General features: G+C 34.7%; 1 protein-coding gene across 2 annotated transcripts in view; it reads right to left on the bottom strand.

Annotated features, from left to right (window-relative positions):
• Positions 1–13,519, bottom strand: part of LOC110021555 (magnesium transporter MRS2-1-like) — a 31,580-nt gene extending 18,061 nt beyond the window's left edge. For both annotated transcript variants that reach the window (XM_020720093.1, XM_020720101.1), the window contains exon 1: positions 12,830–13,519. In XM_020720093.1, coding sequence (XP_020575752.1) covers positions 12,830–13,375 — 546 coding nt within the window. In that variant the 5' untranslated portion in view covers positions 13,376–13,519. The remainder of the gene's footprint in view (positions 1–12,829) is intronic.

Raw genomic sequence — 13,519 nt, 5'->3', positions numbered from 1 at the left:
TAACATTCACACTTTCATGTCATTCAATATGTAATGTTTAATATTATAATAACTAAAATATTTCACAATGAGGGACTACAAACATTCAAATTGAAATGACCGATAAAATGTAAGAATGGAGGAATTATAATGAATTAATCAAGCCTAAAAACAATCCATGCAACTACTTTAAAAGAAATACAAACATACTACTATAAATTAAAAATAGTACTAACCTTGATTTCACTTTATAAAATGAGCTCTTCCAAATTCTTTAGCTTGTTGTTTTTCCTATAATTCATGATTTATATTTTCATCATAATTAAATAATAATAAATGAAATTTTCCTTTATTAAAGTTAATAAAAGCAAACTCCAACTATACTTCCTTATCTCTTCTTTTGCATAAACATTGATCTCGATCCCCTTCAATCCTCAACCCAACTGCTTGACAATTCATAATAACCAATATTAATTTATAAAATTTAATATAAATCAATAACATGTAATTATTTGATAAAAAAATTATATAATTAAAAACTATAAACTCTAATCACGAATCATCTTAAATCATGCATGGATGAATTTCCGCTTCCTTTCATCACTCTATTAGGGCACGACTCGCATGAGCCTGCTCTACTCGACTGAACGTGGCACTTATTTGGCTTTGCACAACCGCACCGTAGCCTGAATCATTCCTATCCTTCTCCTTCTTCCTATTTGGACACAAAGGCTTGCTCCTTCCGCTTGCCCATGCTTCTAAAAGCATAGAACACAATAGCTTGTGCTCGCCTTGCTCCCGAGAATAGTACCATAGCTTCGCCTTTCACCCTCATCTTTGATATCATATGCGCAATGAAGCCTTGGCTTGAAATCACCTCCTCTATGACTTGCTTCATCTTAAATGCTTCAACCATTGTTTTCGACTCAACTCGTCAATGCACAGAAGCCCATTGTCATCCTCGACGTTGCTCGTCTCCTCTTTTGAATGAAAGTCAGCGCATACATCGTTTGATTGCCCATAGAAATGACTCGAAGACTCTCTTAAGAATGTGAAATAAACTTGATGCAATTGTATTTGCCTTCGTCACTTGCTTTTCATGTGTCGAATCAAGCATGTTTCTTTTGATTCAACTCAAAACAAAGGTAAGGATGCTAGCTCGACCTTCCCACGCTCACGCTGCCCTTGTCTCATCTTAAAAGCTCAATTTGAACTCTATAAAGGTGTAACGACAGAATTACCAAGTAATTAAATTGGGCATTACAATCTTCCCCACTTACAAAAATTTCGTCCTCAAAATTTTCTAATTTTCACAATCTTCTTCTTCTTGCAGGAAACATGAGTAACATAACATAACTAAAATAACACAATCAATCAATCAAATTTTTTTTCTAAAATAGGCTTAGATCTCATTCATTAAGATAAAAGTGGATATAGTAAAACAAAAATCTAATACCAAATAATTCAACTAACTTCTCACATCAACTGAAACAAGATAACATAAAGATAACATCACATCCAAAGTAACATAACATAGCTAAAATGACACAATCAGTTAAGCAACAATAAACTATAAAGACGCCTCTAAAAACATAAAAATAAAACATAACTCATAAGAACCTATTAGCATCTACATCCGTAGCAGTAGGTTCTTTAAGCTCACTAAGAATAAAAGTATAAACTCGAGGTCAAACTGGCTGTTATGATTGAACTTGGGTGGGAGATGAAATTGTTGACTTTATTATTCTCTACCCACCTGCAATTTTCTGTGAAGAAGCTCCACCTGATTTCTGATCTTCAATGCTCTTATGGCCAAGTGATGGACAATATCTAACTTTATGACTAGGCTGACGGCACTACTAGCATTTGTTAGAGCCCATCAAACATTCAGTCTTATGCTGTCTTTTGCATTTGGCACAAGTGACTACAGTTCTCTGAGTCATACCTCTATTAAATCTACATAAACTGATGGACATCCTTCTGTTAGATCCCTCTGATTAATCCACGTGTTCTTTTTTATCAATACACTTTCTTATATGTATATTTTTACGCTTTTGAATGAGCTGATAATCAATATCCACTCGTCTAACCCACTCAAACACACTAAATAATCATCAATTCCTAAGGGCATCAATCTTTCAATCTGCAAAGAAACCTATGACACTTCTCTTCTATAGTGGCGATCAGTTGCATTGCATACCTCAATAGTACAGTGAACAATGTTTCAAATTGCATGATTGTCTTCTCTCCTTGCAACAACCTAATAAACTTGTCCTACATCTATCTTCAAGCGAATAAAGAAATAAAATACTCTCTAAAAAGCTCCACAAAATCCTCCCAGTTTACCATCATGTTAGGTATATCCCATAACCTGCTTTAAGTCTGCACATGTCATCGCCTTTTTGCTTCTCCATCCAGCACAAATGGAGCTAAGGGTACCCTTCTTTCAACCGGATCAGGTTATTAAATATCTTCTCTATACACATCAATCATTTCCCTTGAACAATGGTGGATGAGCTCTCAAAATATCTTTAACTACTTATCCACAACAACTGTCTCGTTCCCACCAAGTAGCGGTCTGAACTTTTGAATCAATTGTGTCATTACCCCCATCTAGCTCAGGACATTCATGTTCACATTTATAGCAGTCGACAATTCATCATTTTCTACCGACTTTTCTCCTCTATAATCTTGTGGTGTATCACTTTACCTGAATGGATATAATTATTTAACTAGAGTTAACTTAAATTTTCAATTTGATTATACTTAATTTTTTTTGTAATTATTACATTGACTATTTCATCAAGATTGCACTATTTAATTTTAAATCTTCCTCTGATATCACTTTTGTCACGACCTAAACCGAGATTTGAAATTAAACAAGGCGAGTACAAATGATCGGACAGTGAAAATTATTTTTTTCTACATTCATATTCTATAACTAATATTCAACAAAGTAATACAAGTTAAATTTACCTCATTTCTTGTTTCATGTGTCTTTTATAAACATGTCCTCTTCTATTGCTCATCATAAAATCAAATAATTAAACCAAAAATATTAGTTTAAATGAATAATGAGTAAATCATGGTCAGTGAATATTTATACTCCTAAACTATAGAAACAAAATAAAAAATTAAATAATATGTGCAATTGAATTTTATGTAAGTCAATATAGGAGCATATAGTGATTATATTATCTAATATGATCATTTAAGATGATTCTAAAATTAACTATATCTTATTATATTGCTTATATATTAATATTTTTTAAATTATATGTAATTGTCATAAGAACATTATCTAAAATTTATACTAATGAAGTCACATCAATATAAATATCATTTTTCATTTAAGTCATGAGTACCTTAATATTTTTCCACTAGTACCATAAGGGGGTGAACTTCATCATAGCCAAGTATGCACAAACAATCACTCTATATAATCCATAGCATTCACATTTTCATGTAATTCAATATGTAATCTTTATTAGTATAATGACTAAAACTTTTCATAATGAGAGTATAAGCATTGAAATAAAAATGATCGATAAAATTTAAGAATAGAAAAATCATAATGCATTAATCAAGCATAAATATTAATTCATATGACTGATTTAGAAGGGATGCAAATACTACAACTTAACAATAGAAGTACTTACCATGATTTCACCATATAAAATGATCCATCCCAAATTCTTTAATTTGTTGTTTCTATAATTCATAATTTACATTTCCATCATAATTAAATACTAACAAATGAAATTATTCATTAAAAAATTTAATAAAAGTAAACTCAAGCTTTACCTCCTTAATGTTCTTTTGCATAAACATTGGTCTTGCTCCCCCTTAATCCACAATTCAACTGCTTGACAATTCATAATAACTAATATTAATTTATAAAATTTAATATAAATTAATAACATATAATTAATTTGATAAAATAATTTCTATAATTAAAACTATGAACTCTACTCACGTACCAATCTTCAATCTTGCACGTAGGGCCATCAAAAAAGCTTGTTTTGCGCAAACAACTCGTGTTTGGCTCCTTAAGTAGCTCGTGTTCGGCTCGCGTTCGTTAAGTAAACGAGGCAAACACGAACAAGTTTTTAAAGCTCGAATTATAAACAAGCCGAACACGAACAACTCTTTATTCGCTCGCGCTCGGCTCGTTTTAACTTAAATATTTATATAATAATATTATATATATATATATATTTATATCTAAGTTTAAAACATAACTGTAAGTGGTAATGTGGTTGTGTATTCTTTTACATACATTTGGTCTAAGTTTGAATCCAGCACTCTAAATATATTTTTTAGTTTAATTTTAAAGAGTCAATTTCACGCCGAACACGAACACACCGTTCACGAGCCGGTTTCGAACACGAGCCGATTTTGAACACGAACAATTTCGAACGAGTCAAACATGAGTCAAGCCTGAGCTCGTTTACAACCCTACTTGCACGCACAAACTTCCTCACTCTTCATTCAGTTAGAGCAAGGATTTCACGAACATGCTCGGCTCGACAGCATGAGAAACTTCTTCGGCTTCACACGACTGCACCTTCGTCTAAGTCCTTACTCTCCTTTTCCTTCTTCATATTCACGCACAAATGCCTGCTCATCCTTCCTCCTGCTGGTGCTTCCAAAAGCAGAAGTCACAAATAGTACAACAACTTCACCTCTCACCCTCATCCTTCACATCATACGCGCCATGAAGGTCTAACTTAAAATAACTTCCACTATGACCCGCTTCCTCTTAAATGCTTCAACCATTACTTTCGGCTCAACTCGTTGACGCACACAAGCCCATTGTCATCCTCGACATTGCTCGTCTCCTCTTTCGAACAAAGGTCAGCTCACATACGCCGGTCAATTGCCCTAAAAAGTGACTCAACGGCTCTCCAACTAATGCGAAGCAAGCCCGATGCAACCCTTGCTTGCTCGATTTGGCTAGTCCAGCGACGTCAATCCCTCTTTCATATTCTCTACCTTCATCTCCTACTTTTCGTGTGTCGAATCGAGAACGTTTGTTTTGAATCCACTCAAAACAAAGGTAAGGGTGCTTGCTCGACTTTCCCTCGCTTATGCTGCCCTTGTCTCATCTTAAAAGCTCAATTTGAACTCTATAAAGGTGTAACGACAACGTTACCAAGCAATTAAATTGGGCATTACATATGCATGTAAATATCAATGTTTATATGTTATGTAAATATATAAGAATTGTGTGGTATGAATGTAAAATATTTGCTACGAAGGTACCACAACAACAGCTTGATACTTACATCTGCCTGCCTTGCATGAATAAAAGCTCACTGCATCGGTTTGGAGAACAATTCTAACATTTTAACCAAGCGATACTGCTTACAAGTTGCAAGACTACTTCCACTGAATTTGTGATAATAAAAGCGCCAAAAAACAAAGAGAACAATAAGGTTTTGTCCGGATCTAAACCCACGCGACAGTTCCACCACTCAGTTAAGTTTATTTCTTCAATAATTACGAACCAAGATCTAGTTGAGCTACTTACAACAAAACACGCCATTATGATCAATTTTCTTAATGATGCTGGTTCAAATTGCATTGGTAACAACTTCAAAGGGAGTAATATCGATCAATTAAGAATAAAGAAATGTATAGTTTGATTTTTGTCTTAGTTCTCTCTGAGAAAAATTTTGCCAAAGTAGAGAAATCTACACCTAAATGCACATAAATAGAATCATGGAAAGTAAATAAATAGACAACAGCCCTGCAATTTTTTTAAATGTATAGAGAAAGATAACGTAGATATATGTGGTTCAAGACTAGACAATTTAAAAGAAGAAAAGGAAAATGAAGAGAGAAGAGAAAAAGAGCCAATAATGCCAAAGAAAATAAATAAGGAGCTATGTATTATCATATTCAATCCAGTCATTACAAAATAATTCTCAAACCTGCAGCAATCAACAGAATGTCAAATGTCTATAAAGAAGAAAATGAGCTTTAAACTTGGCATGTCTTTTCAAATGAGTATGGATTGTTTGGTTGCATCAATTATGGTGCAAAGTAAATGAAAAAAAATGTTCTAGGAGTTTGAATTTTTGGAGTGTTTGGGGTAAGAAAGCAGATGGATAGAATAGGAAAGGAAAATGAAAGAATAAAAGGATGGATCAAATTTGATTTTTCAAAGGAGTTGTAAAAGACTTAAATAAGCTTTAGAGGTAATCTATCATGTAGTTCTATACTACAATTGAATAGGGAGAAGGTATTTATAAAATCAACACCAAAAATAATAAGGATAATGATCATAATGTTGATAATGATGACTTAATTCTTCCTTACGAACGAATGATATTTCTAAATTTTGAGCATCGTGTAATGCATACTATTTTTGACAAGCAAGTACCTCAAGAAAAATACCCCTCCATATGTATGTAAATAAATGCAAATATAATATAATAGTCACTTCTACTTGAAGTGTACTATTTATTATTCAGCCCATTTGTCGTCAGTTCATTGAAAAGGACCTGGAATAGGTGACCAAAAAAAGTTGATAGCATGACAAGAGACAACATGGAGGAGGTGTCTATGTGTTTACTGCATTTTTTATGACATATACGTTCCAATATTGTAGATGAATGTAGCCTCAATAAAATGATTTATTTATCGCTACAGCAACATGGAGGTCATGTGTAGGACGCATGGAGACAATTTGGATGGTCACAAAATGGTAGAGTTGCACTCAGTTCGTTATATTAGAAAGAAGGCTGATCACTTGCGTATTTCTTATAATTCCTTTTTATGGTCAATCCTATAATTTGTTTTCATGAAAAACATAAGAGGGACAATCCAGATATCTCATATAATAAAGAGTGAAGCGAATGAACTAAACTAATTTTGATTAACATTTATTCATTCCATTCTAGTCATAATTCATACTCCTTTAACAATTCCCTCATACCATGTAAAACCTAACGCCTTCAAGGGTTATCTTCATTTAAACGATCACAACCATTAAATATCATGTGATTGCTCGAAGACCTCAAAATTCAAATATATTCAGCTTCAATTCCTTCATTTCAAGTATAATCCATTCGTTCATGATAGAGCCTATATTTTTCAGAAAAAGGGTGGTACCATCTGATAATTAATGCATTAAGAGATCCTAACATTTAATCATTAGTATCTTTCTTTTTAAAAACATCTAAGAAAAAAATATTCTTATTTAACTTTATAAAACAATTTTTCTTAAAACAACTTTTTAACAGATTTTAATAAAGAAAAAGCTTAACCAAACAAAGCCTAAACTGGATCTTATTACATAATCTTTTCCTACCTTATTAACCCCGTTCTGTTCAAGCAACAAACATAAATGAAATTTGAATGTTAAAAGGACAAGCAGAAAGTAAAGTAAATGTTGCTTCAAATAACGTTTTTCAAGCCTAATGTTATAAATTAGTATTATTTATTAAATTTAAAAAAGGACAATGAAAGCAAGAAACGCTATAAGTAAACTATAAGATAAATCTCCTTGCAAACAAATTCAACAATGAGCACCAAAATTTCTATCTCTGCAAGCTTTGACATAAAATAGGGATGAACACTTAACAGTTGTATATGAGTTGAACTAATAGCAACCAAGATAGAACACTGTTCTGATAACATTACATGTTAGTGTAAATGTCAAAGACAGGAATTCAGAATGAAGGTTATTAAGAAACCACTTCACAGCTATCAATAACAAACTCTAACTAATTCCCATGTATCCCAGATCTCTATATAAGAATTAAGGACTGCTTAATGTACATTTTACTGTGTAATAAAATTTCAGTGGAAATATGTAGTTTACAATTCACTTATTTCTTCTTCTTCTTCTTCTTCTTCTTCTTCTTCTTCTTCTTATTCTTCCTCTTGTTTATTTATGTTCTTTCTTGCTTCTTGCATAACTTATTTCACTTCAAAGTCTCAGAGCTAAAGCTTAACAGCATCAATGAACAAATCAGACACTTCTGCTTTGAACAAAGGATTAGCATCGCTTCACATGACAGATCACGTGTTATCCGGCTCAAGAATGAATTGCATAATATCTCCATGAAGAATCAATCAATGACCCAATACCTTACTCGGATCAAGACGATTGTTGATAATATCTCAGCAGTTAAAGCTACCATTGACACAGAATATATCAGTTTAGAAGATCTGTATTCAATGGTATACAATGAGAAAATCAACATTTCTAATGATTTTCCTCCAGATCAAACTGTAACTCAACTTGCTTTCTATACTCAAAGTGGAGAGGTAAGAGTAATTACAGAGGTAGAGGTCATAGTAGTCAATACCAATAGTTCAACAGTTTCTTCACCAAACCCAAAAGATCAACAGTTTCTTCACCAAACTATCAATCAAAACCCAGAAACTCATCTATATGTCAAATTTGCAACAAGAAAGGGCATACAACAACCAATTGTTGGCATAGACTCAATCTTAATTATCAACCGCCTAGACCTCAGGAGAGCACAACTCTAATTATTTTCGCAGCCTTAGATTCTAACTGGTATCAGGACAAAGAGGCTGCTATACCTCGAATTAGTGTTGATCTAGATAAACTACAACAGTCAAGGCCTTACCAAGGAAATAATCATTATTGGCAATGGCGAATCAATCTCCATACAAAATTCAGACAAAGAACTACTTCCTGCACCCAATCATAAGCTTTCCCTCAACAAAATTTTTCATATTACACATATATCACATAGTCTACTTCCAATATCACAGTTAGCAACCGATAACAACTGTTCTATCGCTTTTGATTGTAATGGCTATTGCATCAAGAAACGGTACACTCAGAAGATTATAGTACAAGGTCCTTGTATTAATGGATTATACCCAGTAGTTTCTCCTAAACAAGCTCTAATATCAACCACACAAACTTATGAAATATGGCATACATAGTTGGGGCATGCTAACCATCAATCCATGGCAGTTATCTCCAAACAGCAGCCACAACTTCTTATTTCTAGCAAGTGTTCATTTTGTAATTCATGTATCACAACTAAACAACGTCTTCCTTTCTCACCTTCTAGTAATCATACTTATTAGCCATTGGAATCAGATATTTGGAGACCTCCCCCACAAGTTTCTATTCAAGATTATAAGTATCATGTAACCTTTGAGGACAATTATTCGAGATATTCTTGGATAAATCCTATGATGTTTAAATCATAATTTCTTTCTCATTTCCTCAAATCTAAAGAACATTTGAGCTTCAAATCAATACGCATATTAAAATATTAAGAACATGTGGAGGTGGTGAGTACAATAACTATCTCTTTACACAATATCTCAATAACAATGGCATGATATATCAAATATCTTGTCCTTACACTCATCAATAGAATGGCTTAGTTGAACGCAAGCATACACACATTTTGATTACAACCGTGCGCGTCTAGCTAATTCAAATCTTCCCTCTTCTTTCTGGTTGGAGACGTTACTCACAGCTATATACTTAATTAATAGAATGCCATCTCTCACAACCAACAACAAATCTCCATATCAAATGTTACATAAAACAATACCAAGTTATCAATCCCTCAAAGTTCATCATTATGCCTTCTATCCATGGAGTCCTCCTGTTCAATAAAACAAATTAATACAAAGAGCTACACTTTGTATTTTTATAGGTTGTCCAGAAAATACCAAAGGATAAAAGTGTTTTAATCCCACCACAGAGAAAACTACTATATCCATAAATGTTATCTTCAATGAACTTCCCTACAAAGCAATTATCAATAAACCCCTAAAAAACAATAAACTATTCCTGCTTACACCATTTACATTATTGTCTATTGTTGTGATGGAAAAAAAAACCTTGAGCTTTGATCGAATAGGATCATATCAATTCAAGAAATTAAGAACAAAAACTTTGAACAGATACACAGCAAAAAATCTCAAAAAAGCACATCACGATTTATGTGGAAAAACTCGAAAACGAGAAAAAATCACGGACCCATACCGCAAAAAAAATTTCACTATGAAGAACCAAAATTGAATAAAGATACACACTCAGATCAACTCTCTACAAGCACAGAACTTCCAGATCTTCGCTACAAACATTCCTCTGGATCTCACTAAAAAAAGCCCTCGCACCAAATCCCCCCCCCCCCACACACAATTCACCATTATGAGAGAACCAGTTGAGAAACACATGAGTATACTTAATCCGTCACTTGAATCGAAGAATTAAGAACTGAATTGGAAGTGAGAACTATCCCAAGGCGCATCCGCACCACACTTGGGCTAGGGAGCATTATGCTCTCTGGAATCCAGAGCAACAACGCCCCGAAAAATTGTACAGTGGCGCCGCAGACCCAGATGCGGGCGCACTCTGTATAGGTACGGAGACGCCGCACCCTTTGTCTCCATGCAAAAACACCTCCTGCTGTTGGGTGCACTCTGTTGCTGTCAATCAGGCTTCATACATAATACCTATCTCAGCTATCCATAAACAAACAGCAAATAACCAAAAATTTCCAATACACATCCATAATTGAGTGACCTTCAATTACACCACAAACTGCACATGTCCCCATACCAATATCAATACATCAACTATTCCTCATTATCACATGATTAACATATCAAAATCCGGGTGTCTTCCAACAGAAATAAACTTCAATTTACAACACACTCTCAATCAAGAGATCGAACCAAGGAATTACACCCAGATAGTTAAGCATACACTAAAAAAAGACCATGGAAGAAGAATTAAAGGCATTAAAAAATCAGGAAACATAGATCTTAAATCCAAAACCTTCCAATCAGAAAAACCTTGGATGAAAATGAACTAACAAAATTAAAAGTCATGTGAATGGATCTATTGCCAAGTATAAAGCTAGACTAGTGGCTCAATGATTTCAACATGAATATGGATTTAATTACAAAGAAACATTTAGTCCAATTGCTAAACTTCCGGCAATTCGTATTCTACTTATCGTTGTGCTTCATCATAAGTGGATGGTACTTCAATTAGATGTTTCAAATACATCTTTACATGGAAAGCTAAATGAAGTCACCTATATGAGGCAACCAAGTGGATATGCAGATGGTACACTATCAAATCATGTTTGTCTTTTTAAAAAAGCCATTATGACCTTAAGCAAGCACCTAAGCAGTGGTTTAAGACTTTTACTAAACAAATCCTCGGCCATGGGTTTATGCATAGTCAAGCAGATCCCTCATTGCTTATATATCAGCAACTTGTCTTTTGTTGTATTAGATGTTATTGTGCTCACCGGAAACAACCCACATTCATTCAACAACTCACAAGAATTACAAAGCAAATTTTCAATGAAGAACCTAAGAATAGTTTCTACCTGTCTAGGTATTAAGATTCATCATATTCAAAATGGTCTATTTCTCTTCCAAAAATATTATGCTACAGAAAGGGATGGCATGACAAATTATAAAGCTCTTCCCAATCTAGGCTCCTATACAATCAAATCAGCACTTGAACATCATTAATCAATTGACAATCCTATGCTCTACAAACATATTGTGGGATCTCTTTAATACCTTAGCATAACAAGACCGGATATCACATTTGTTGTCAATTAACTCTCATAACATCTACATCAGCCACTTTACATACATTTTCAACAACTCAAAGGATATTTACGCTACATCTAAGGCACTCATGAAATTGTTATTCCTAAAAAATCTGGTCCTCTCGTTCTCAACGCCTATTCAGACGCAAGTTGGGCAAATGATCCAATAGATCGCAGATTTATTACAAGATATTGTTCTTATTTGGGTAATAATCTAGTCTCATGGCGAGTGAGGAAAAAACCAACTGTAGCTAAGCCTTCCACAGAAATCGAGTACAAAGCTCTTGCATCAACAATGATGGATGTCATATGGCTCAAACGGTTATTACATGAATTCCAAATAGTAATCATATGGCTCAAACGGTTATTACATGAATTCCAAATAGTAATTCAGTAACCGACCACCATATATTGTGAGAATGTATGAACTATGACACTGGCTCAAAATCTTGTTCTTCACACGATGAAAAAACACATAGAAACTGGCTATCATTTTAAAAGAGAGTGCATTCAATCAAAGGAAGTGAATATCACATGCATTCCTACAATTAATCAACCTACAAACATATTTACAAAGTCTTTACCAACAATATCAGAATGAGGGGGGATGATAACATTACAATTTACAGTAAATGTCAAGGACAGGGAATTCTGAATGAAGCTAATCAAGAATCCGCTTAACAGTTGTTTGTAACAAACTCTAACTAATTCTCGTGTATCTCAGATGTCAATATAAGGACCCCTTAGCGTGCATTTGACTGAGTAATAAGATTTTAGTAGAAATATGTAGTTTAAACTTCACTTTCATCTTCTTCTATTCTTCTTCTTTATTTCTGTTTTTTCTTGTTCTTTCTATTTTCTTAAATTTATGCAGGAACTTATTTCGCTTCATGGTTAAGCTTAAACAAATTTCCATTTGTTTCCCATTTCAAAGCCAAAGGGAATACTTTGAAATAGAGAATTCCTTTGAACTCCAAAGAAGTAACATGCACGCCTGAATTTGATTTGCAATATGTGGAAAGAATAAATTTTCGTTGCAAGTTTTAAAGTATTAACGGATTTAGCAAATCTCCAAATCCTGTAAATCCGAATTTATTGGATTTTAGGCAAAATTTAGAAAAAAATACGATTTATTAAATTCAGAATTTAAAAGTTGCCATTTTTTCTGTCTAGCAAATTTTAGGGGCTGCCTGGCAATACACCGATACCAACAGCCCCTTGAGTTAAAAACAGTATATCCAAAAGAACAAAAACTACCGCACCTGCGAATCCAGATACGTGCAAGCAGCCTCAAGCGCGGCCTCAAGTGCTCGGAACTCAAACGGCAGGCAATCCGGCGACGCAGCCCGGTTACCGAAGGAAGCAGCATCCTTGTTCCTAACGGGCACACGGCGCCCAATCTCCTCAACAAACTCCAGAACGTACGGATCGAGGGAATTGAGAAGAAGGACTTCATCAGCAGTAATGATGCAGCGGATCTGCTCAAGATTTACTACGATCGCCCGCTCGCGGCCGAGGATCGTAGAGGGATACACAAAGATTGGATCGAGGAGGCGGAGATCGCGCGCGGGCAGATCGCAGCGCCGCATGATCGTGAACTTGTCGAGCTCGATGGATTCTGCGATGCCTGTTCTAGCGTCGACGCGGATCCAAGAGCAAAAGCCATGACCGCGCTTCTTAAGGCCGAGGACTTCCACGCCGGGGTTGAAGGGGCGGCTTGTGGAGGCAAAATTGGCGGCGGGGAAGTAGGAAGAAGACGTTGAGGGTATTGGCGGGAGGAGGGGTTCTTTGAGCGTCGCAGCGGCCATTGGAGAGAAGGTAATCGGAGATAGTTTAGAAAGGGGATTAATGCGAAATAAACATATAACAATTGGCCGTCAGTTTGCAGAATATGAAGTTTCAGAATATGAAGTTTGGACTTATTTGGCGATGAAGAAATACGGCGATTGAAG

The sequence above is a fragment of the Phalaenopsis equestris genome, unplaced genomic scaffold (genome assembly GCF_001263595.1).
Source record: "Phalaenopsis equestris unplaced genomic scaffold, ASM126359v1 Scaffold000002, whole genome shotgun sequence".
NCBI classification, from domain to species: domain Eukaryota; kingdom Viridiplantae; phylum Streptophyta; class Magnoliopsida; order Asparagales; family Orchidaceae; genus Phalaenopsis; species Phalaenopsis equestris.
The sequence above is the reverse complement of the archived record's forward strand: the minus strand, read 5'-3'. Positions and strand labels throughout refer to the sequence as shown.